The sequence below is a fragment of the Salvelinus fontinalis genome, chromosome 15, assembly GCF_029448725.1.
Source record: "Salvelinus fontinalis isolate EN_2023a chromosome 15, ASM2944872v1, whole genome shotgun sequence".
Lineage (NCBI taxonomy): Eukaryota > Metazoa > Chordata > Actinopteri > Salmoniformes > Salmonidae > Salvelinus > Salvelinus fontinalis.
The window spans coordinates 32,427,906-32,454,678 of NC_074679.1; the positions used below are offsets into that span (position 1 = coordinate 32,427,906).

General features: G+C 43.2%; 1 protein-coding gene across 1 annotated transcript; it reads right to left on the reverse strand.

Moving 5' to 3' along the window:
* Positions 1-529: 529 nt before the first annotated feature.
* lclat1 (lysocardiolipin acyltransferase 1) lies at positions 530-26,765 on the reverse strand. The gene is made up of 6 exons (XM_055863473.1): positions 26,434-26,765; positions 5,312-5,481; positions 4,869-5,067; positions 4,596-4,742; positions 4,171-4,287; positions 530-3,401 (listed from the first exon to the last, which is right to left on the reverse strand). The coding sequence occupies exons 2-6, from the start codon at positions 5,477-5,479 to the stop codon at positions 2,881-2,883; spliced, it is 1,152 nt and encodes a 383-aa protein (XP_055719448.1). The 5' UTR covers positions 5,480-5,481; positions 26,434-26,765; the 3' UTR covers positions 530-2,880.
* Positions 26,766-26,773: the final 8 nt, after the last annotated feature.

Sequence of the window (26,773 nt, forward strand, 5' to 3'; positions counted from 1 at the left end):
TCAGAGCAGACTCATGCTTGGAGACAAAGCTCATAGACCCAACAGACGTGCACATGCACACACACACAAACTGGCATCATTCCGTTAGCAGTAGAGAAAATAATAGCGTACTTTCCATTGACATCATTCTGCATCACGTTGCTAGGGAATGGTGGAGTCAACATTAGTTGCCACAGCAACACCGCTTCACCTTCAAATCTCTTGCCCTCTGTCTGTCGGCACTGCAGCAGACTGCGGTGGTGTGTATTTATATATACGGTCTATGGCATGAGCTCACCATGGCTCGGTGTTGTGTAACATGAGCGTGTAGGGTCTTGTTGATTCATTCACTGCAATGTTTAGTAAGAACGCGCCAGGAGTCCACAACTATGAGATTCTAAAGGTTGTGCAGGTTGGCAAAATTAGAACAATTTTGTATGCACATTTTAAAAGTTAGGTTGAATATCTGGACCACTCACAGTGGTGAGCTGACAATGTTGGGTCAGCATCCAGGCAGCAAACCAGTGAAGAAATAATTTGACATTACACATTTCTTAGAGTCACGCAGAGCAGGGCATCTGCATGGGTTGAAATTAGATTTTTATTGAACAGCGTGATAACTGATAACAGTGGCCAGTAAAGATTTACCTGAGGACAGTGATTGTAAAGGAGTCCAGCATCAGCAGTTGAGTCTATTATGGACAAGAACAAAAACAGAAAACACAACAGAGAATTTTGAGCAACCAAGAAAGCTAGAAATAGGGAAACAAAGACAACAGATGAGAAAGATGGGAGAATTGTGGAAATTCTAGCTGGTTCAAAGATTCTAGTGATAGAGATAATTAGTAATTTGGTAAACCATTGACATGCTGATGAAAATTGTTAACACAGCCTAATCACAGTAACCAGCCCCTACACTTGAACAGGGCCTCGTATTTCAAGAAACAAAAACAGACAACCATCTATGACTTGGTACGTAGGACACTTCTCTTACAAAAATGATCATTTGACCTGCAGCATTGAGGTGGTCGGTAGATCAAACAGTGCACAGTGTCATTGATAAAAACGGTTCTGGATTGTGCGAGAAACCGTTCAACTCTATATATGGCAAGGTTGGAGGTGGCATTGAGAGCAGTGGCTAGGTACTAGTGGACAGAGCACTGCCCAATCTGATGCTCTCATTTAAATATGTTTTTTCCCCCTGGCACAACCAGTAGAGCTTTCTCAGTTGTCATTCGCTAAATTGAGTTTAGCACACCGAGAACATCGATGCCAGTTCCCCAGGGAGAGAAAGGTGGGCATGAGGCTTTTTTGGATTAGGATGACTTCAAGACCAGTTTTCCACTACACGTCTGGTCCTCTGTGGATGCTGTGGTGTGGTGTTGCCCAATGACATTCTTCGACCCTCTTTCGGTTGGTTCCGAAAAAGAGCAGAAAACAAAGCTGATTTTGTATGTGCTCAGTCACAGATCTCAAATCCTAAATCGTCACCCATTCCATCCAGAGTGCACGATAGTCTTGCTGCAGTCCACAGCACCTTTGTCAGCAACGCGTGGTGAAAATGCCCTGCCCAGTTTTGGCAGATTACTACATTCTGTTTGGTTCCTTCTTATATCACATGGCCAATTCTTGCCTTTGGATTTCCTCCTGCAAAAGCAATTTTTTCCAGCATGCATACAAAAATCATCAGGTTTATCAAGAGTTAAACAATGAAAACAGCTTAACTTATAAAGGCTTAAAGCTGCAATATGTAACTTTTTGGGCAACCTGACCAAATTCACATAGAAATGTGAGTTATAGATCTGTCTTTATCATTGAAAGCAAGTCTAAGAAGCAGTAGATCTGTTCTATATGCACTATTTCTATGCTTCCCGTAAGTTTTGTTTTTGCATCTTTTACTTTCGGTTTTGTACACCAGCTTCAAAACAGCTGAAAATACAATATTTTTGGTTATTGAAAATATATTTCACTGCAGTTCAGATGGTACAATGATATGCTACACTATACATTGCTTTGTCACAAACTGAAATTTGGCAAACTATTAGAATTTTAGCAACCAGGGAATGGCAAAGCAATTTCTGCATATTGCACCTTTAATGTAAATGGCATGACAGTGACCTTAATGTCTTAAGAGTGTTCAGATTCAACGCCAGTAAACAATTCTACACTAAGTGTATAACTGACTCATCGCTTGGACAGATAACATTCATTTCTACCGGTAATCATTTTTTGTTGGCTAATGATTGCTTGCGGGAAACAGTGATTCATTTGGCTAGACTAATGGATAATCTACATTGGCTAAACACAGAACAATAACGGTTAAAATATGGACTAAAATAATCACAGCAAACACACATCTAATGTATGAGTGCTATGTATATGGCTCTGTTCCATCACTTAAAATAAATAAATACATTACCAAGGAAACACGCAAAACAATAATAAAATCAATTTAAAACACATGGCTAAGACATTATATTCTGTATATGAAACCCATACACATGTATGGACACTGGTTCTAGCACGATACGAAATATAAACATAAGAACAAAAAGGATGACCAATGATAGTCCTCTTAATTGTAGACAGCAAAGGTGCTAGACAGTCAGACACATGAAGGCTTTACAGCGTAATGGCTGTGATGAGCTACTATGACTCCAGCAAGCCAGCAAGAAGAACAACATTCATTCTTTCCTGTGTTTTTTTTCTGCATCCTCAGCCCTGAGGTTAGCTCACCCTAGAAGCCATGCACATTGCCTGCCAGTTCACCCTTTACTCCCTGTGAAGCGAGGGAGATTGCCCATGACCCTCCAGCATATGCACCAAGCCCAACTGTGGACTCAGGCCTAGCATCCCCACTGAACACTGCAGAAACGTTAGCCTCCTGCCGTCCCTTCCTCATCACTCCTTCTTCCCGTCCACCATCTTTTCCTTCTCGTCCCCAGTCACAGACTTCCAGTAGCGATGACAGGCCAGCTCCAGTAGTTCTAGCCCTCCTATCAGCTTCTGCTGGCCGAAGTAGACGCACATCATCACTAAGAAGTACAGACGGAGTGGGGCCCAGAGCCAGAGGCCTGCGAAGGACAAGGCTATGAAAGAGCTCCAGTAGAACAGAGATGCTGCCTTGATCAGAGCCACGCGGAGCTCCGTCTTACAAGGGGGCACGCGGCACATGCCCTCCCTGTCGAATCCCCGGGGCTCAGCGGCGTAGAAGTCCCTCAGGCGTACCTCCTTCTCTGCCCAGCGCTCCTGAGTCCAGGCCTGCAGGGCGGAAGGGGATGTGGGCAGGGCGGAGGCCTCGTAGCGGCGCACATGGAAGTGGATCTCCCGGGGGAACTGCCCCAGGATCAGGTGGCGCTCCGTCTGAGGGATGTTCTTGGGGTAGGCCACGGTGATGTCATGGACGGCATCCAGGTTGTCTCCTGTAAAGGAGGGGAGGTATGCATGACCGACGTGCATCTTTATTTTAACCCTGGGGTTTGTGTAGATGCTGATGCAGAAGATCCATATCCTTGAGTCAAATGTAACTAACTAAGTATATTGCGGACATGATTGCCTCCCACACTGAGCACTATATCATTCCTGTCTCTTAAATAAGCCTGCAGCCCGACTCCCATACCACACAATGAGCCGGGACCTGAGTGAAATATCAGCCTGGGAGGATGACACGACACCTGCCAGCCCTGAGCTCCCTACTGTACTGTATGAGAGTCAGTGGATATAAATAGGCCAGGGGCACAGCGCACTCAGACAAAGACCACCTAGATAACATGTCAATCACCAGAGGTGAGGGAACAGGGCTAAGTCCGATGACATCACTGTGGTTCAGAACACCTGCTTGGTGAGTTAGTGCCCAGCTAAGCGCCGCAGGCGGCGGTATTTAAGACTGATGGAAGGCTGCCAAGATTAGCTCACAGGGCAATATGAGATGCCTTGGGGTGCTGTAATGTGTCACAGTGTTGATGAAGTACTAGTCTGAGATTCCTAAAGAAAAACAGGTAACACTGATGTAGCTTGTTATAATTCCTTCACGCTTGAGTCATTTGACATAGGCTAACTGTTGTCATAACAAGTGATGACAGATGATTACAATACAAACAGCCAGTAAAACACCCTTGGTTTCACTTTACTGTATGTTACAGCAACATGGGTAAAAAATGACAGTAAATATAGAAAAAGTTAACCCCTGACCTTTGCGGAGAGTGTCCACGATGAAGGTGAATCCAGTGGTGCGGGGGTGCAGCACATACTCAAACTTAGGCAGGCCGTTCTTTTCCGCAAAGTCATCACTTCTTGCTCTAGTGTAGTCTGCAGGAGAGAGAGAAAAACAGAAAATGAGAAGTAGGCTCAATAATATTGTTAGCATCTAGGATAATTGACTGTCATAAATTACATTTCTTGGATAGGGTTTAGCACACTACTGTAAAAGTGAGAGAACATTGGTCATATACCAAACATCACCAACTATGTAGTGTTGTCGCTTGTCATGATGTGTGTTTTGTCCTATATTTATAATCCCAGCCCCCTTCCCCGAAGGAGGCCTTTTGCCAGGCCTTTATTGTAAATAAGAATTTTCCCTGGTTGGCTAAGTGACTGTTGTCACTGAAAGCTGTTACCGGTGAGGTCAGTGCCCTCAGGGAAGAGGAGGAGCTGCAGGGGCTCTCTGATGTCACAGAAGTACTCTAGCATGTTCTCCATGTGGCTGCGGTCCTCCTCCCACCGACGCTTGATGAAGATGAAGCAGGCCACCTGCATGGCCCAGCCTGACGCAAATTAACCAGATTAATGCCATTTAGCACTCTTTTATCCAAAGCAACTTACAGTCGTGTGTATACATTTTTTTCACTGTGTAACCCATGCTGAGGTGTATGTGTGTTGCCTACACCCACCGAAGCCTGGCACAACTTTGAGGGCGGCCTTGAGGCAGATTTTCTCCAGTCGCAGGTAGCTGTACCTCAGCAGGCAACACCACAGGAACATCCAGTCGAGACGCGTCCGGTGGTTCATGATGATCACACTGCGCTCCCCTGGGATGAAGCCATCACCCGTGATCACCACCTTCACCCCAAACACCAGCTCCAGCAGGGCCTGCACAGGGGTAGGGAGGGGGCGGGAGGTACGTAGGAACAGGAAGGACTCATTTAATTTGGTTCCAAAACACAGACACCATGAATAGTACAAAACAAATTCAGTGAGAGGTCAAAGAACATCAAGACAAGAGATCAAAGAATGTTAGGTCAAAACCAAAAAGGCGAAACAGTTGTCAAACAAAGGTGATAAGAGACACAAGTGGATGCAGACAGAGAGACAGATAAGGGGTAAGATGACTCACCACGGGCAGGGTGAGCCAGGTGGCCACAATACGGTCTGTGATCCAGCGGTACCAGGAGGGTGACACCAGCATTAGAGGTAGCACAGGACCCAGCATGAAGATGCTGCCAAAGAAACTGCCCAGAAACAGGGTCACCACAAAGTACAGCCCACGCACAGACACCGCCATACCTGGGAAGGAGAGAGATGACTTCATATTTATATTTGGACTTTCCTTATGCATCAGTGAAGACAACTTGTTAGTTCACTACAGTATTAAACTGATCATGAAGGAGATACGTAGGATAAACACTTCCAGAGTAGGCTAATCAATTCTGCCAAAATCCTATGTTGATGTGGAACTACAAGTTTTGGCGTACTGAGGAAGGATTGGATTAATCATGAACCAGCCTAACGTAAGACAAAATGGAGTTATGTCCTCATCAATAGCAAACCCTCATGTTCTGTGGATCTTCCTACATTTCCACACAAACAGTGGAAAAACCAAGGCAGACATTCCTATTGTGGAATGTAAATAGGGGTCGGAGCCAGGGGTTTCTTACTGCTAAAATGCTGTGATCAGGGAACTGGATTTTATGCAGCTCGCCGACAACCTCATCTTAGACCTGAATATTTCACATTTTCACTGAATAGCCTAAATATATTTGCATATAAACCAGCCTACTAGAGTTGTGTCTTTTGTTGGATCATGGTTGTGAGAATGATGTTATCTGGAGCCCACTCAATACTGGCATCATATTCCTTGGCCTATATTCCACTTTCTTTTAAAAGCTACTGCTGTTTTACAGTCGGTGGTCTTTATTATAAAATCAGTATAACATAACAGACATACTGTAACATAAACATGCAGAAATTCAAAACCCAGTAATGAGACTGACGGAAAATCTCCACATGATATCTAGTCTTGCCCCTTTGTCTACTAGTGTTGATAGAAATCAGTTGCTGAGTGGAGTGTATCAGATTTAGGTTTATGGGGCATCTACTTTGTGCATGACAAGTAATTTTTCACAACAATTGTTTACAGATTATTTCACTGTATCACAATTCCAGTGGGTCAGAAATGTACATACACTAAGTTGACTGTGCCTTTAAACAGCTTGGAAAATTCCAGAAAATTATGTCATGGCTTTAGAAGCTTCTGATAGGCTAATTGACATCATTTGAGTCAATTGGAGGTGTACCTGTGGATGTATTTCAAGGCCTACCTTCAAATTCAGTGCCTCTGCTTGACATCATGGGAAAATCAAACGAAATCAGCCAAGACCTCAGAAAAAAGATTGTAGACCTCCAAAAGTCTGGTTCTTCCTTTGGAGCAATTTCCAAATGCCTGAAGGTACTACGTTCATCTGTACAAACAATAGTACGCAAGTATAAACACCATGGGACCACGCAGCCGTCATACCGCTCAGGAAGGATATGCCTTCTGTCTCCTAGAGATGAACGTACTTTGGTGCGAAAAGTGCAAATCAATCTCAGAACAGCAAAGGACCTTGTGAAGATGCTGGAGGAAACACGTACAAATGTATCTATATCCACAGTAAAACGAGTCCTATATCAACATAACCTGAAAGGCCGCTCAGCAAGGAAGAAGCCACTGCTCCAAAACCACCATAAAAAAAGCCAGACTATGGTTTGCAACTGCACATGGGGACAAGATCGTACTTTTTGAAGAAATGTCCTCTGGTCTGATGAAACAAAAATAGAACTGTTTGGCCATAATGACCATCGTTATGTTTGGAGGAAAAAGGGGGAGGCTTGCAAGCCGAAGAACACCATCCCAACCGTGAAGCACGGGGGTGGCAGCATCATGTTGTGGGGTGCTTTGCTGCAGCAGGCACTGGTGCATTTCACAATATAGATGGCTTCATGAGGATGGAAAATTATGTGGATATATTGAAGCAACATCTCAAGACATCAGTCAGGAAGTTAAAGCTTGGTCGCAAATGGGTCTTCCAAATGGACAATGTCCCCAAGCATGCTTCCAAAGTTTTGGCAAAATGGCTTAAGAACAACAAAATCAAGGTATTGGAGTGGCCATCACAAAGCCCTGACCTCGATCCTATAGAACATTTGTGGGCAGAACTGAAAAAGCATGTGCGAGCTAGGAGGCCTACAAACCTGACTCAGTTACACCAGCTCTGTCATGAGCAATGGGCCAAAATTCACCCAACTTCTTGTGGGAAGCTTGTGGAAGGCTACCCAAAATGTTTGATTCAATTTAAACAATTTAAAGGTAATGCTACAAAATACTAATTGAGTATATGTAAACTTCTGACCCACTGGGAATGTGATGAAAGAAATAAAAGCTGAAATAAATCATTCTCTCTACTATTATTCTGACATTTCACATTCTTAAATTAAAGTGGTGATCCTAACTGACCTAAGACAGGGCATTTTTACTAGGATTAATTGTCAGGAATTGTGAAAAACTGAGTTTAAATGTATTTGGCTGTTTGTAAACTTCCGACTTGAGAACAAGTTCTCATTTACAGTTTAACTGGCCTACCTGGCTAAATAAAGGTGGAAAAAATATATATACAGTGGGGCAAAAAAGTACTGTATTTAGTCAGCCACCAATTGTGCAAGTTCTCCCACTTAAAAAGATGAGAGGCCTGTAATGTATCATAGGTACACTTCAACTATGACAGACAAAATGAGAAGAAAAAAAATCCAGAAATCACATTGTAGGATTTTTAATGAATTTATTTGCAAATTATGGTGGAAAAATAAGTATGTGGTCACCTACAAACAAGCAAGATTTCTGGCTCTCACAGACCTGTACCTTCTTTAAGAGGCTCCTCTGTCTTCCACTCGTTACCTGTATTAATGGCACCTGTTTGAACTTGTTATCAGTATAAAAGACACCTGTCCACAACCTCAAACTTATTTCACTGTACAGCCTTCCCTATGGATTGTGGATAAATTACATGGGGTATCAGTCTACTCAGTGACACCCAAAGAACATCGTCGATCTTATGGTGGGACGCTAAACAACCGAATTGAGCCATATATGTCAACCTATGTCCCGCGATAAGAGCTACAATGCTAATATTGGCATAAACTCTTCAGTTCTGTGGGTCACAGAGTAGACTGATACCCCATTTCATTGCTTTACATTCCAACCTTGTTTAACATTATCTAGTCTAAATATTGGCTTGCACATGCAATTTCAGAACACACATCCTTCTATAATACAACTGTGTTTTTTGAAGTGTCAAATTAAAAGCTTATTTAACGCGTCAAATAGTGTTATTTGACACGCAAAGACCCAAACAGCGTTCCAAAGTATGTTGTGAATCTAATAGCAGTAACGCTATTACTGTGTAACTCCGGTAGGGCAACATCTGAAAAATAGCTCACTTGGTAGTGTGTACCGGTGCTCAACCAGTCGTGAAGGCCAACATCACCCACGACAGAACGGTTAATTGTCAAGGGCAATCAATTCCATTATCTTGGCGTTAATGGATATCGCCTTTGAGTTGTCTCGCTGAAATGTTCTTACTCTTTCAAATGCTCGATCCACACATCAGACATGGGCTAGGTTAGGAATGCTGTGTTGCACGTGTATTGCAACATTTTATGTGGCGTCATTACGTCATATAGGTATGCACGTCAGCTTTGACATCAGTTTTGCACATCGGCGTTAAACTATACATCTGGCCAATACGGAAGTTGTCATTTTTAGCTAATATCGACTGATTCCGATATGTTCACCGATATAACATGCTTCCCTAATTGTTCCTTCCTTAACCCAGAGTCCCACCAAGTTGACTATTTTAAAATGGTGGAAGCCATTGGCAATTACCATGCCAAAATGTGTTTTATCCATCTAGAGTCCTCTATCGAACTCTATGGAAAGTTTAAAGTTCCTTAGTGTCCACATCACCAAAAAACTATCATGGTCCAAACACACCAAGAAAGTTGTGAAGAGGGCACGACAACACCTTTCCCCCTCAGGAGACTGAAAAGATTTGTCATGGGTCCCCAGATCCTCAAAAAGATCTACAGCTGTACAATCAAGAGCATCCTGACCGGTTGCATCACTGCCTGGTATGGTAACTGCTCGGCATCTGACCGCAAGGCGCTACAGAGGGTAATGCATACAGCCCAGTACATTACTGGGCCTAAGCTTCCTACCATCCAGGACCAATATACTAGGCGGTGTCAGAGGAAGCCACAAAAGATTGTCAAAGACTCCAGTCACCGAAGTCAGACTCTTCTCTCTGCTACCGCACGGCAAGCGGTACCGGAATGCCAAGTCTAGGTCCAAAAGGTCCTTAACAGCTTCTACCCTGCATCGGCAGCAAATCAAAATGTTTTGGTCACAGATGTTAATAAGAGTGTAGCGAAATGCTTGTGCATTTCCAACGGTGCAGTAATATCTAACAATTCCCAACAACAACCTAATACACACAAATCTAAAAGGGTGAATGAGAATATGTACATATAAGTATATGGATGAGCGACAGCCGAGCGGCATAGGCAAGGTGCAGTGGATGGTATAAAATACAGTATATGCATGTGATGTGAGTAATGTAAGGCATGTAAACATTAAAGTGGCATTATTTAAAGTGACCAGTGATCCATTTATTAAAGTGTCCAGTGATTGGGTCTCAATGTGGGCAGGAGCCTCTCTGAGTTGGTGATTGCTGTTTAGCGGTCTGATGGCCTTGAGATAGAAGCCGTTTCTCAATCTCTCGGTCCCAGCTTTGATGCACCTGTACTGACCTCGCCTTCTGGATGATAGCGGTGTGAACAGGCAGTGGCTCAGGTGGTTGTTGTCTTTGATGATCTTTTTGGCCTTCCTGTGACATCAGGTGCTGTAGGTGTCATGGAGGGCAGGTAGTTTGCCCCCGGTGATGCGTTGTGCAGACCGTGCCACCCTCTGGAGAGCCTTGCGGTTGAGGGCGGTGCAGTTGCCGTACCAGGCTGTGATACAGCCTGCAGATCCCTTCAAGGATCCCGACAGGATTCTCTCGATTGTGCATCTGTAAAAGTTTGCCAGGGTTTTAGATGACAAGCCAAATTTCTTCAGCCTCCTGAGGTTGAAGAGGCACTGTTGCGCTTTCTTCACCACACTGTCTGTGTGGGTGGACGATTTCAGTTTGTCTGTGATGTGTATGCCCAGGAACTTAAAACGTTCCACCTTTCTGCACTGCGGACCTTTCAATGGTGGGGGGGGGGGGGGGGGGGGAGGTCTCCCTCTGCTGTTTCCTGAAGTCCACAATCATCTCCTTTGTTTTGTTGACGCCACACTCCGAGTGCCCTCACCTCCCTGTAGGCTGTCTCGTTGTTGTTGGTGATCAAGCCCACTACTGTTGTGTCGTCTGCAAACTTGATTATTGAGTTGGAGGCATGCATGGCCACGCAGTCATGGGTAAACAGGGAGTATAGGAGAGGGCTGAGCACACACACACACTTGTGGGGCCCCAGTGTTGAGGGTCAGTGAAGTGGAGATGTTGTTTCCTACCTTCACCAACTGGGGCGGCCAGTCAGAAAGTCCAGGAAACTGCCAAAACGTTTAATTTAATCAATTGACACCCCCCCCCCCCCTCCCCTTTTGTTTTTACACTGCTGCTACTCACTGTTTATTATCTATTCATAGTCACATTACCCCTACTTACATGTAAAAATGACCTCAACTAACCTGTACTCCCACACATTGACTCTGTACCCTGTACATAGCCTCATGATTGTTATTTTATTGTATAACTTCATTTGTTTATTTAGTAAATATTTTATTAACTCTATTTTATCAAAACTGCATTGTTGGTTAAGGGCTTGTAAGTAAGCATTTTACAGTAAGGTGTTGTACACCTGTTGTATTCAGCACATGTGACAAATTATTTTATTTGAAACCCAACAGGTGGGACAAACTTTCCCAGAACTACTGTTAGGTGTCAGCTACTGGCCTAAAAATTGGGATGCTACGCATGTGCTTTGGATAAAAGTATAAGCCTCTGCTCGACCAAGCAGGTGTTTCACCTCTGGTTCACGCTCCTCCACCTCAATTACCGCTGTTATTGCACAAGTCTCCCAGTCCCAACCCCCCTATTGTCATTACCACCATGCATAGCAACAGCATGACACAGCAGCTCTCACAGCAGCAGCATGCAAAGTGGATGATAGACTGGTGCACTAACAACTCAGGTGTGTGTCATACAAAGCCAGGATTGGGGTTTAAAAGTTGTTTTTTAACATGAAGCGTGGCAGAGGTGAGGAACACCCTGGCTCAGCACAATTACACCTCCCCTGTTATTGCTCTCTCCCACAACTTACTCCCAACACACACGCTTAGGAGCACACACAGGAAGTGGGGAGGACACACCTTTAGGGTCCTCTGAGGATGAGAGGTGAAAAGTGGAGTATTTCTGTCTGCGCCACTTGGGTCTAAGGCACTGCATCTCAATGGTAGAGGAGTCACTAGAGACACCCTGGTTCGAATCAAGGCTGTAACACAACCAGCCATGATTGGGAGTCCCATAGGGCGGCGCACAATTGGCCCAGCGTCGTCCGGGTTTGGCCAGTGTACGCCGTCATTGTAAATAAGAATTTGTTTTTAACTGACTTGCCTAGTTAAATAAAGGTTCAATTTAAAGGCACTTTTGTGGTGGGTGGTGGGGGGGGGACTGATTGGCTGCGTCCCTGCCCAATCATGTGAAATCCATAGATTAGGGCCTAATTACATTTATTTCAATCGACTGATTTGCTTATTCAGCAACAACAAAAAATGACATATCCAGTAGCTCTCCTGGAGATATTATGCTGTAACAGACTAACCAAAAAGTCTTATAAAATAATTCCCTCATTCAGTGATTCAGGTATCAAATGTCTATACTTCGAAGCAAGGTAGCTAAGCGGGAGGGCTTGAGACTGACTTTTTCCAGTGCCAAGTAACACATGAAAGAAGTCAGCTATTTCATTTAGCATGTTCAGGGAATGCACAATGGACATTTGTCAAAATAGGATCCTGATACCTTGAGAGATTAATTTGCCTGCATGTTTTTTCTACATATTGGCCTAGGCTATTTTACACATCATTTACCACCAGAGGAAGTGGGAACTCAAAACACATTAGCTAGATTGCAAACTCTGAATATGATATTGTTGCTATTTAGCCATGGAATTGATCTAACAGTAAACTGTAATGTCCTGCAAAAGCATCCCTTTTGTAGGCCAATATAGGTTATTTGTGGTATTCACCGCAAATGCCCTCTGCTCTCCTTTGGCGCTTCATCTCAATTACATTCTCTGTTTGTGGTGCTATTTCCTCTATATTGACAGTTAAGAAATAATTGTTATACTCACAAAGCAGAGACTCAACTCCAACAGTTTTAAAAACTTTCGCTCACTGTCAGTATGCTTGCTTTACTCAGTGTGCAAAAGGGGGGAGCAGGTGTGAAGCGAAAATGGGACAAGGTATACACTTTCATTGCAGGAAGTGACTTGCCTAGTTAAATAAAAGGTTAAATAAAATAATTAAAAAATACAAATTCTGCACATTACTGTTGACCAAAATGTTTTTTAAACCCCAAAATCAGCAGGAACATTGTGTCACCTAATCACCGATGTCAGCAAAATTGCATTGGTAAGAGGAAGGCAACGTCAGAAGTGTTTGGTTTACTGTCCCAGCTCTAGTTCAGTGTTTTTCCTAGAATTTTTTCAGCAGCTGTGGCAAACTTAGCGTGGGGCACGGCTTTAGAGGTCGCAAAGAGAAAATGTTGCCGTTTTGAATTGACATTTTCTGCAATTCTACATGTTTTGACATGGGTGAAAATAAAATTTCAGTTACGCTCCCCAATCCACATTAACGGGGCCGCAGTGGAGGTGAAAAGCTCATCAGTGTGCACGTCACTGACAATCTGAAATGGTCCATGAAACAGCGCCTCTTCAACCTCAGGAGGCTGAAGAAATTTGTTTGGGCCCATAAGACCCTCAAACTGTCACAGATGCACCATTGAGAGCATCTGGTCCTGCTGTATCACCGCCTGGTACATCAACTGCACCGCCTACAACTGTAGGGCTCTCCAGAGGGTGGTACGGTCTGTCCAACACGTCACCGGGGGCTCACTGCCTGCATCTACAGCACCCGGTGACACAGGAAGGCCAAGAAGGTCATCAAGGACCTCAGCCATGGCCTGTTCAACCTGCTACCATCAAGAAGTCGAGGTAAGTACAGGTGCATCAAAGCTGGTCCCGAGAGACTGTAAAACAGTTTATATGTCAAGGCCATCAGTCTGTTAAAGAGACACCACTAGCCAGCCCCTGCCCAGTACAATGCCATGAACTTTAGGTCACTGTCACTAGACGGCTACCACCCGGTTACTCTTCCATGTACCTTAGAGGCTGCTGCCCTATGTACGTAGTCATGGAACACTGGTCACTTAAAATAAATGTTTACATACTGTTTTACCCACTTGATGGACCCGACAGAGGGCTGCCTCGCTTCTAGTCCTTACAAGCATTTCGCTACACTCGCAAATAACATCTGCTAACCATGTGTATGTGACCAATAAAATTAGATTTGACTTCATATGTACAGTGCATTTGGAAAGTATTCAGACCAATTGACATCATGCTGTGGGTTTGTTTTTCAGCAGCAGGGACTGGGAGACTAGTCAGGATCGAGGGAACGATGAACGGAGCAAAATACAGAAAGATTCTTGAGAAAAACCTGCTCAGGGCCTCAGACTGGGGCAACGGTTCACCTTCCAACAGGACAACAACCCTAAGCACACAGCCAAGACAACACAGGAGTGGCTTTGGGACAAGGCTCTGAAAGTGGCCTAGCCAGAGCCCGGACTTGAACCTGATCGAACATCTCTGGAGAAACCTGAAAATAGCTGTGCAGCTACGCTACCCATCCAACCTGACAGAGCTTGAAGGGATCTGCAGAGAAGAATCGCTGCCAAAAGGAGCTTTAACAAAGTACTGAGTAAAGAGCTTGAATACTTATGTGAATTTCATATAAGTTACGTTTTTAATAAATGTGCAAAAATATATTTTTTTTTGCTTTGTCATTATGGGGTATTGTGTTGAGGGGGGAAAAATTATCATTTTTAGAAAAGGCTAAAGTAACAAAATGTGGAAAAGTGAAGGAGTCTGAATACTTTCCAAATGCACTGCATATTTATACTCCGGACTCTCTAACGTTGCTCAACCTAATATTTATTAATTCCATTCTTTTGTTTTTAACATGTGTCTATTGTTAGATATTACTGCACTGTTGGAGCTAGAACACACAAGCATACACCCTCAATAACATCTAAATGTGTGTATGCAACCAATAAAATGTGAGTTAAATCAAATTTCCTACAATACTACACATTTTGCCATGGGGTGGAGAAAACATTTTACAGTTTTAAAAAGAGAGTGCCTTTAAAAAGCAATGAATCCCTTTGAAAACGGCCTATTGAAAACAGTTATTCTAGTGTCGACATTGACTACAAAGTGTAAATAGGTTCATTTTGTCTGAAATGGAGTTTGGCACATTTGTGCGTCACAACAGGTAAATGAAGGTTGGGTTTTGATTTGACGATGTCCTTTTGCCCACTAACATTGGGTGAACAGCTGCAGTGATTGCACTCTATCCAATAGCATAGACAATGAGACAGACCTGCCGAGCAGCTCAGACTTTGTTTACATAAGACATTTTTTTTTTTACTTGAGAAATACAGCGCCAAACACCTTAGTTAGATGTAAAATTGCACAACTAAAACATCCTCAGCAAAAATAAACATTTATTAGATGTCTTGAGTCATCTTGGTTTCATTCTGGGGATTTTGAGGAAGTGAAATAGGCTTCAGTGTCTCATGGGGGACAAATATAATTAATATAATAAACCAAAAGCAGAATCGTTCAGGAAACACACCAAGACTGAAATATGGTTTTTCTAATGAGCAACAAAATAACACACATGCCTATTGGAATGTTCAGCTCTTTAATGCTAGTTTCCTGTAATTCTACACATTGTCATCAGAGTGACTCAAACATTATCACAAAAATAAAAAAATGGGGACCCCATGCCATGACATTTTTGGAATATTAGATTCTACTTGACTGTCTAGTTTTTATTTTAGTGATTGTTAGTTCAAAGACTATGTTATTAAAAAATATATTGCTCCATAAAATGTTATACATACTTTATTTGATTTTAGTCATTAAAAAAAATACATTGGGGAAACACTAGTTAGACAATACTATCAAATTATATAGGCTACCTACCCTGCTTTTAAGGCCTTTTAAAATCTGATAAAAAGGTCAGTCTTAAAATAAAGGACCTGAAGACAACCTGTAATAAAATCATAAGATGAGGTTTGATGAAATGTTTATTCAAATCACCATAGCAATGTCCACAGAGCATTGCCTAAAATATGATCTTGCCTAACTGCAATGCAGAATGTTTGCTGTTAGTCTGACCCTGCATACTCTGGCAATGGTATTGCATTCCAGTCTGAGTCTAGACCAGATATCACCATAGAGCAAATTGAAATGAGAGCTCAACCATGTCTAAACAGCAAGCCGAGTCTTGCCCATTCTTGGTTCTCTGCTCTCTAAACCATAGCCTAAGTAATTCCATTTAATTTCTTCCATTTTAGTAATTTGGCATACTTCTATTCAGAGCGACTTATAGTAGTGAGTGCATACATTTTTCGTACTGGTCCCGTGGGAATCGAACTGTGGCATTGCAAGTGCCATGCTCTACCAACTGAGCCACACTGGCCTCTAACTGAACTAGTGAGTTAGTCTAGCTGAACAGTTGCAGTGGAAAAACAGAGGACTTCTACCCCTGGGTTCCATCACCACTATGCTCACAGCTAATTGCTGCAGTCTGATGAGCTGTGCAGTTTGCAGGGAGTGAAGGGTTAGTCAGTGGGGGGAGAAAAAAACAACACTTTAATGACTTGTTTCCATTGGATCTCCGATAAAGGTCAGGGAGAGTGAAAGGCTTAGTTGTGCTAATGATCAATACACAGCAGGAATCAACATACAGGGCTTCCCGCTGGCCCGGGGAGGTTTTGGAAACCCTCCAGGGCCTGGTTTCCCGATAGCAATGGAATTTAGGCTTACGAGTGTTTTAACGATGCATCTTTCCTACAACCGTCAAAGATGTAACATGAATCCCAGAACACCACCTAAAGAGAACGTTCTCTCATTGCGTCGTTGAGGCATGTGTCGATACTGATTGAATCAAAAAGGCAGCACTGCCCTTGGGTCAGCTTTCTCCATTCAAAAATCTTACCTTAACAGAATTATTCCACAATACTGACAACGAATTAGCTCCTAGAGATATATGATCAAATATGGTTGCAAATACCGAGGTGGCTTATTCTAATGCTTACTAGGGTTGCAAAGGGTCGGAAACTTTCCGAAAACTTTCAATGGGAAGTTTTGGGGAATTTTGCTAAATTCATTTTAAAAAATTGCTTATAACAGTGAACCTTTTTTTGTGGTATAAGAATAATACAATTCTAGGTCTTGTGGCATATTTTGGTTAAACTGTCCCCAAGTCAATGGAATTGCAACCCTCTGCATGCACAGTGCATTCTTCCATCACATGTACAGCTGATTCTCAAGATCTCGCACACTAATGAGATGCTATTGAGCCCACACTACTACACTGTCTGAGCCAAGGACTTCATTCTTTCTGTAAGTTTTGATTACAATACTGGGTGGAGTGAATATATTTTATATGACATACATGATTTTTTGTTAACTAGTAAATATTTGCTTACTGCAAAGTGTGTTAACAAGTTGGAAATGATTTAACAATTTCTGCTAGTTAGTTTTTGCTACCATGTGGGTTTTAGCTTGCTTAAGCCTGCTAACTGAGGAGTGCTAATTCACCTGTTTCCATAACCGTTTCATTTTAAAACATCTAACTACCTAACTGTTTACCTGTACATGGAATTGTATTAGGTTTTTCCCCCTACATTTCCCCCCAATCTTTACAGGAAAATGCCACGGGTAATATCTGATGTGTGGAGACATTCCATTGCAGCTAATGTAGAACGAAAAGCAGTGTACATTTGCAAATACTGTGCCAAATCATATGTGAAGAATCTGGCCAAGTGCATAAAGATCCCTCAGCGCTCACAACCTGTGACAAAAGTCCTTCTTCTATTCGAGGTGAAAATGATGAATCAGACACCTTATCGATAGCAACAGCTCATGGTCCTCCTGGAATTAGACGTTTTTTTGACTCAATGGAGGAACGTAGTCAGAGAAATGCTGATTAATGTCTTGCTTGAGCTGTGTACGCAACTGGTTCACCTCTGATGCTCACAGGCAATGTTTATTGGAAGATATTTCTGAATGTTCTTTGCCCTGCATACATCCCTCCAACCAGACATGCTTTATCTACTAATTTGCTGGATGCAGAGTTCAACAGAATTCAAGTGAAGGTCAAGCAAATCATAGAGAAAGCAGACTGTATTGCAGTGATCTCTGATGGGTGGTCGAATGTTTGTGGGCAAGGAATAATTAACTACATCATCTCCACCCTCAACCACTATTCTACAAGAGCACAGACAAGGGACAACAGACACACCGGTCTGTACATTGCAGATGAGCTGACGGCAGCCATCAATGACCTTGGGCCACAGAAGGTATTTGCACGTTTGACAGACAATGCTGTGAACATGAAGGCTGCTTGGTCTAAAGTGGAGGAGTCCTACCCTCACATCACACCCATTGGCTGTGCTGCTCATGCATTGAATCTGCTCCTCAACAACATCATGGCACTGAAAACAATGGATACACTACAAGAGAGCCAAGGAAATGGTTAGGTATGTGAAGGGTCCTCAAGTTATTGCAGTAATCTACCTCACCAAGCAAAGTGAGCAGAATAAGATCACCACATTGAAGCTGCCCAGCAACACCCGATGGGGGGGGGGGGGGGGGGGGGGGGGGGGGGTGTTGTTATCATGTTTGACATTCTCCTGGAGGGGAAGGAGTCTCTCCAAGAAATGGCCATATCACAGTCGGTCGATATGGACAGCCCCATCAAGAGGATCCTCCTGGATGATCTATTTTGGGAGAGAGTGGTAAGCAGCCTGAAACCTATAGCAGTAGCCATTGCACGGATTGAGGGAGACAATGCCATCCTGTCTGATGTTCAGACTGCATGCAGATGTAAGAGAAGAAATCCATACTGCCCTGCCCACTTCACTGTTGCTCCAAGCAGAGGAAACTGCAGTTCTGAAATGCATCAAAAAGCATGAAGACTTCTGCCTGAAGCGTACATGTCTGACCCCAAGTATGCTGGCAAGAGCATATGTCTGGTGCAGAGCTCAACAAGGCCTATGGTGTCATCACTACCATGTCTCGCCACCTTGGCCTGGATGAGGGCAAGGTTCTTGGCATTCTAGTGAAGTACACTTCCAAGCAAGGGCTTTGGGATGGAGATGAGATATGTTAACATGACTGCCATATTGCATCAGCCACCTGGTGGAAGGGACTTTGTGGATCTGAGGCTCTTTCCCCGGTTGCCTCCATCATCCTCCAAATCCCACTAGCATCAGCCACCTCAGAGCACAACTGGCCCGTGTTTGGGAACACACACCAGGCTGACCAATACAAGGGTTGAAAAATTGGTGGCCATCCGGGCAAATGTGTGGCTTTTTGAGCCTGACAACGAGCCATCCTCAACAAGGTTAGAAAGTGACAGTGAAGATGAGGCCTCAGACTGATGTTCAAGAGGTGGACATTGAGGTCCAGGGAGAAGACATGGAAGCCTGAGAGGAAGACAACCAAAGCTTTTGTTTCTAGACTATCATTTTACAGACATATGTTGAAAATGTTTTTTGGAAATGCGATGGCTCATTGGGGATCATTCAATATTCCCTTTCTTTTATTCAATGAAATCATCACGTGAAGAGTCAACTCATTTAATTAATGTTCAATTCATAACTAAATAGTTTTTTTTATTTCTATTGGAAGGATTTAATTAAGTCTACTTATGATAAGGTAAAAGGTTTATGTTTGTCGCCATATGATATGGTAAATATATCCAATGCAAAAAACATCTATATTTAAAAATGGTATTAATATTAATTCCCATATATTCCCGTTAATTCCCACAGAAAGTTTCCACCTCTGAATATTTCCCAAATTGTGCAACCCTAATGCTTATCCTATAAAAATGCACTAAAGATTTGGTGCATCACTACACACATGATAGCTCATGATATTTCAAAAATTAGATGGTAGCTAAACAAAAAACTCAATTGAATGAACATGAGCAAATTTGAGAACAAGGCTACTTAAATTCTATCACCATATTGATTGCAGCACTTGTACGAGCAATACACTGGATCACTGCTACTCTAACTTCCGCGATGCAAACACGGCCCTCCCCCGCCCTCCCTTCTTCAAATGCTCCTACCGTCCTATTGGCAGAAACTCAAACAGGATGTACCCGTGACTAGAACTATTCAACATTGTTCCTGTACCCAAGATGACAAAAAGAACTGAAATAAATGACTATCGCCCCTGTAGCACTCACTTCTGTCATCATGAAGTGCTTTGAGAGACTAGTGAAGGATCATATCACCTCCACCTAGTCCCACTCCAATTTGCATACCGCCCCAACAGGTCCACAGACGATGCAATCGCCATCACACTGCCCTATCCCATCTGGAAAAAAGTAATAACCATGTAAGAATGCTGTTCATTGACTACAGCTCAGCATTCAACACCATAGTTCCCTCAAAGCTCATCATTAAGCTTGAGGCCCTGGGTCTGAACTCTGCCCCTGTGCAATTGGGTCCTGGACTTTGACAGGCCGCCCCCAGGTGGTGAAGGTAGGAAACAACATCACCACGTCTCTGATCCTCAACACTGGGGCCCCACAAGGGTGCGTGCTCAGCCACCCCCTCCTGTACTTCCTGTTCACCCGTGACTGCGTGGCCATGCACGCCTCCAATTCAATCAAGTTTGAAGACGACACAACAGTAGTGGGCTTGATTACCAACAACGGCGAGACAGTCTAGAGGGAGGTGGTGAGGGCACTCGGAGTGTGGTGTCAGGAAAACAACCTCTCACTCAACGTCAACAAAACAAAGGAGATGATTGTGGACTTCAGGAAACAGCAGCGGGAGCACCCACCTATCCACATCGACGAGGACAGCAGTGGAGAAGGTGGAAAGTTAAGTACCTCGGCGTACACGTCAGACAAACTGAATTGGTCCACCCACACAGACACACAGTTTGATGAAGGCGCAACAGCGCCTCTTCAACCTCAGGAGGCTGAGGAAATTTGTTGTCACCTAAAACCCTCAAACTTTTACAGATGCACAATTGAGAGCATTCTGTAGGGCTGTATCACCGCCTGGTACGGCAACTGCACCGCCCACAACTGCAAGGCTCTCCAGAGGGTGGTGCGGTTGGCACATTGCATCACCGGGGGCAAACTACCTGCCCTCCAGGACACCCACATCACCTGATGTCACAGGAAGGCCAAAAAGATCAACGACAACCACCCAAGCCACTGCCTGTTCAACCCTAACATTCAGAAGGCGAGGTCAGTACAGGTGCATCAAAGATGGAACCGAGACAGAAGCTGTTTTTCAATCTCAAGGCCATCAGAATGTTAAACAGCCATCACTAACACAGAGAAGCTGCTGCCTACATACAGACTCTAAATCATTGGCCACTTCAATAAATGGGTCTCTAGTCACTTTACTAACGTTTACGTATCTTGCATTACTCATCTCATATGTATATATTGTTCTATATACACTGCTCCAAAAAATAAAGGGAACACTTAAACAGCACAATGTAACTCCAAGTCAATCACACTTCTGTGAAATCAAACTGTCCACTTAGGAAGCAACACTGATTGACAATAAATTTCACATGCTGTTGTGCAAATGGAATAGACAAAAGGTGGAAATTATAGGCAATTAGCAAGACACCCCCAAAAAAGGAGTGATTCTGCAGGTGGTGACCACAGACCACTTCTCAGTTCCTATGCTTCCTGGCTGATGTTTTGGTCACTTTTGAATGCTGGCGGTGCTCTCACTCTAGTGGTAGCATGAGACGGAGTCTACAACCCACATAAGTGGCTCAGGTAGTGCAGTTCATCCAGAGATGGCACATCAATGCGAGCTGTGGCAAAAAGGTTTGCTGTGTCTGTCAGCGTAGTGTCCAGAGCATGGAGGCGCTACCAGGAGACAGGCCAGTACATCAGGAGATGTGGAGGAGGCCGTAGGAGGGCAACAACCCAGCAGCAGGACCGCTACCTCCGCCTTTGTGCAAGGAGGTGCACTGCCAGAGCCCTGCAAAATGACCTCCAGCAGGCCACAAATGTGCATGTGTCAGCATATGGTCTCACAAGGGGTCTGACGATCTCATCTCGGTACCTAATGGCAGTCAGGCTACCTCTCACGAGCACATGGAGGGCTGTGCGGCCCCACAAAGAAATGCCACCCCACACCATGACTGACCCATCGCCAAACCGGTCATGCTGGAGGATGTTCCCTCAAAGCTTCAGGAAACAGTGTTTGTGTGTGTTGCAGGCAGCAGAACGTTCTCCACGGCGTCTCCAGACTCTGTCACGTCTGTCACATGTGCTCAGTGTGAACCTGCTTTCATCTGTGAAGAGCACAGGGCGCCAGTGGCGAATTTGCCAATCTTGGTGTTCTCTGGCAAATGCCAACCGTCCTGCACAGTGTGGGCTGTAAGCACAACCCCCCACCTGTGGACGTCGGGCCCTCATACCACCCTCATGGAGTCTGTTTCTGACCGTTTGAGCAGACACATGCACATTTGTGGCCTGCTGGAGGTCATTTTGCAGGGCGCTGGCAGTGCACCTCCTTGCACAAAGGCGGAGGTAACGGTCCTGCTGCTGGGTTGTTGCCCTCCTACGGCCTCCTCCACGTCTCCTGATGTACTGGCCTGTCTCCTGGTAGCGCCTCCATGCTCTGGACACTACGCTGACAAACACAGCAAACCTTTTTGCCACAGCTCGCATTGATGTGCCATCATTGATGAACTGCACTATCTGAGCCACTTGTGTGGGTTGTAGACTCCGTCTCATGCTACCACTAGAGTGAGAGCACCGCCAGCATTCAAAAGTGACCAAAACATCAGCCAGGAAGCATAGGAACTGAGAAGTGGTCTGTGGTCACCACCTGCAGAATCACTCCTTTTTTGGGGGTGTCTTGCTAATTGCCTATCATTTTCACCTTTTGTCTATTCCATTTGCACAACAGCATGTGAAATTTATTGTCAATCAGTGTTGCTTCCTAAGTGGACAGTTTGATTTCACAGAAGTGTGATTAACTTGGAGTTACATTGTGTTGTTTAAGTGTTCCCTTTATTTTATTGAGCAGTGTACCATCTTGCCTATGCTGCTCTGTCATTGATCATCCATATATTTATATGTACATATTCTTATTCCATCCCTTACGTAGATGTGTGTATTAGGTAGTTGTGGAATTGTTAGATATTACGGCACTGTCGGAACTAGAAGCACAAGCATTTCTCTACAGTCGCATTAACATCTGCTAACCATATATACACACACACACTAACCATATATACTACCAATAAAATGATCATTTCTATATCATTGAAATACAGTGCATTCGTTACCTATTCAGACCCTTGGACTTCTCACGTTGTTACATTACAGCCTTATTCTAAAATTGATTAAATTGCACCCCCCGCCAAATCAATCTACACAGAAAACCCCATGACAAAGCAAAATAATTTACAACCAAGAAAAACAAAATAAGAATTCAGACCCTTTCCTCATTACTCTGTTGAAGCACCTTTGGCAGTGAATACAGCCTCGAGTCTTCTTTGGTACGACGCTACAAGCTTGACACACCTGTATTTGGGGAGTTTCTCCCATTCTTCTCTGCAGATCCTCTCAAGCTCTGTCAGGTTGGATGGGGAGCGTTGCTGTACAGCTATTTTCAGGTCTCTCCAGAGGTTGTCCGGGCTCTGGCTGGGCCACTCAAGGACAATCAGAGACTTGTTCCGAAGCCACTGCTGCGTTGTCTTGGCTGTGTGCTTAGGGTCGTTGTCCTGTTGGAAGATGAACCGTTGCCCCAGTCTGAGGTCCTGAGCAGGTTATCGTCAAGGATCTTTCTGTACTTTGCTCCGTTCATCTTTCCCTCGATCCTGACTAGTCTCCCCGTTCCTGCTGCTGAATTACATCCCCACAGTATGATGCTGCCACAACCATGCTTCACCGTAGGGATGGTGGCAGGTTTCCTCCAGACGTGACGCTTGGCATTCAGGCTAGAGGTTGACCGATTATGATTTTTCAATGCCGATACCGATTATTGGAGGACCCCAAAAAATAAAACGATGCCGATTTTTATACATATTTGTAATAATGACAATTACAACAATACTGAATGAACACATTTTAACTTACTATAATACATAAATAAAATAAATTTAGTCTCAAATAAATAATGAAACATGTACAATTTGGTTTAAATAACGCAAAAACAGTGTTGAAGAAAGTAAAAGTGCAATACGTGCCATGTAAAAAAGCTAACGTTTAAGTTCCTTGCTCAGAACATATGAAAGCTGGTGGTTCCTTTTAATATGAGTCTTCAATATTCCCAGTTAAGTTCTCTAGGGTATTCGGAATTTTGGATGAAATGCATGCCCAAATTAAACTGCCTGCATCTCGGGCCCAGAAGATATGATATGCATATAACTGGTAGATTTGGATAGACAACACTCTAAAGTTTCCAAAACTGTTAAAATAGTGTCTGTGAGTATAACAGAACTGATTTTGCAGGCAAAAACCTGAGGAAATCCAACCCGGAAGTGACTCTTATTTTGAAAAATCACTGTTCCATTGCCTGCCTTTTGTCCATTTAAAGGGATATCAACCAGATTCCTGTTCATGTGGCTTCCTCAGGGTGTGAGCAGTCTTTAGACATAGTTTCAATCTTTTATTCTGAAAAAATGAGCGAGATTTATCAAATCGCGTCAGTGGATGGCCGATGTCCTTCCATTAGTTCATGCGTGCAACACTGGTAGCTAGACATTTTCTTTCTCTCCAGTATTGAATAGTTTAGTCTAGTTGAAATATTATCGATTGTTTATGTTAAAAACAACCTGAGGATTGATTATTAAAAACGTTTGACATGTTTCCACGAACTTTACGGATACTATTTGGAATTTGTCAAGCCTTGATGACATGCCTAAGGCTGTGGAATACTGAACATAACGCACCAAACAAATTGAGTTTTTTTTTATATAAAAATAATCTTTATCAAACAAAAGGAAAATTTATTGTGTAACTGCGAGTCTCGTGAGTACAAACATCCGAAGATCAAAGGTAAGCGATTAATTTGATTGCTTTTCTGACTTTCGTGACCAATCTACATTGCTGCTAGGTGATCTTATGTTTTGTCTAGTGATCGATAAACTCAAAAACGCTTGGATTGCTTTCGTCGTAAAGCATATTTTCAAAATCTGACACGACAGGTGGATTAACAACAAGCTAAACTGTGTTTTGCTATATTGCACTTGTGATTTCTTGAATATACATTTTTTTTGCATTTTTTTTTTTTTGAATTTGGCGTTCTGCAATTCAGCGGTTGATGATGAAAATGATCCTGCTAAAGGGATCTGTGCGTCAAGAAGTTTAATAACTAAAACAAACACCCTTTTTTAGATTGCACAGGTTTTATTTATTTTCCCCCTCCAAACAATCAACATAAATATGACACATTGTAATTCAATTATTATCCGCTTTGTAAGATCTTGGCCAAGGCCAGTATTATATATATATATATATATTTTTATTTATTTTTTATTCCAGGCAGTAGCTTTCAGTTGGCACTGGCCCATTTTGCCACTGAGAAATGTACCTGAATTTCAAGCCCTGCACTGCCTGTAGATCTAGTCAGTGTTCATACAGTAGACTAAGGTCAGCCTACTTTCAACATGAACTGAGTAGATCTCAACAACATTAACTAGGCCTAACTGTGGCCCAATTATTAACCAGTAGTTACAAGTGTGGCATTATCCATGTATCACAGTACAATGTCCATTGCACTTGAATTGCATCACATGGGCTATTCCACCTCAGTAGGCCATTGAAGTCAGGGCAATAGACAGGACACACTGATTGGACTTGAATAGCACAATGGTGCCAGAGTAGTGATGATTTCATATCTGGGAGGTAAACCATCCAGCTAGGGCTCTTATCAGGGTCAGGGAAGTTGGCCAGGATACCGTGCCCACAGAGGCCCACATAAAGCACTGCCTTCCCTCCTCCTAAAAGAAACACCTTGTGAAGAACGTGTATGTGTACTGTGAATGTGCATGGATAACAACCTGAAAGTTCTTCAAAAATACCATTAAGAGTGAATAGGCCTAGAAATGCTTGATAATGGACATCACCACTGAGGATTTGCATTGGTGACAGAGGGCATGTGAGTTTATTCATGGGGTCTGCTTAATCACTGTGAAAAACTCATACTGACAGAGAGAAAGCAGTTTAATTCGGTTGATGATTTAGTCTAAACAAAAAAAGGATAGCTAGACTTAATTTGATCATCATGAGCCAAGCCATTTTCGCAATCTAACAGCACACCTTTATTTAAACTCAAAGACAGGGATTATTGGATACAATACTGGATAAATCCTTTCTAGCTACTGGTTGCAATGAAGGCTATTTCTCTACCTTGACATGGAATACTTAGTTCTGCACCCCTGCATAAATTACAATGTGTGTTCCTGTGAAATAGTGTCAGCTGTAAACATAGCTAATTGTTAGGTAACGTTAGTTCTGCATCCCTGCACAAATTACAATGTGTCCTGTGAGATAGTATCGGATGTAAACATAGCCAATTGTTAGCTAGTTTGTTCAAAAAACAAAACAATACTTTACCTGAAATGTAATCTAAGTAACGTATACGCGTCTGCTTTTCTTTTAGCTGCTTAGCTAACACGCTAAATTAGTTAGCTAGCTCAGCCAGTCCATTACAGCAAGCCTGTTAGCTAGCTAGCCTAACTTCCTAATGTTGGCAAGAGTTGGCTTGACAACACTGATTTGCAAACTGTTTCGTACAACAAAGTTTCACTCAATATCAGAGTATTGTGAGAAATGTAACCATAAAACACAAAAAAATTGCCACCCACCTGAATGTTCTTCACACCAAATTCGCTACAATGAGCACAAGTCGGGTGCGGCCAGAAGAAATGTCAACAACTTGGTTGCGACATACTAGCCAGCTAGATAGCTAGCGTTAGCAAGCATAAAACCAGTTGCTGAAGCGAAAACTATTTTTCTGACGCCTGGTTGTAGTAAACGCATGCTAAGTAGAAGCAAAACTATTATTGGTTATAAAACTTGCATTTATGAAAGTTAACAGCGCGAGATGGATGCAAGCTTTGCAGCTGTCGCAGCACCAGCTAGCTACCTTTTTACCTCATACTACGACCTCTCAACTTCCAACTCTCACCCGTCACTGCACGCACG

Coding starts and splice junctions, on each gene's coding strand:
- lclat1 (XM_055863473.1), bottom strand. CDS start 5,479: ATGGCGGTGTCTGTGCGTGGGCTGTACTTTGTGGTGACCCTGTTTCTG. Junction 5,068..5,311: donor CCTGGCTCACCCTGCCCGTG/GTGAGTCATCTT, acceptor ACCCCTGTGCAG/GCCCTGCTGGAGCTGGTGTT. Junction 4,288..4,595: donor TGAGGGCACTGACCTCACCG/GTAACAGCTTTC, acceptor TCTCTCCTGCAG/ACTACACTAGAGCAAGAAGT.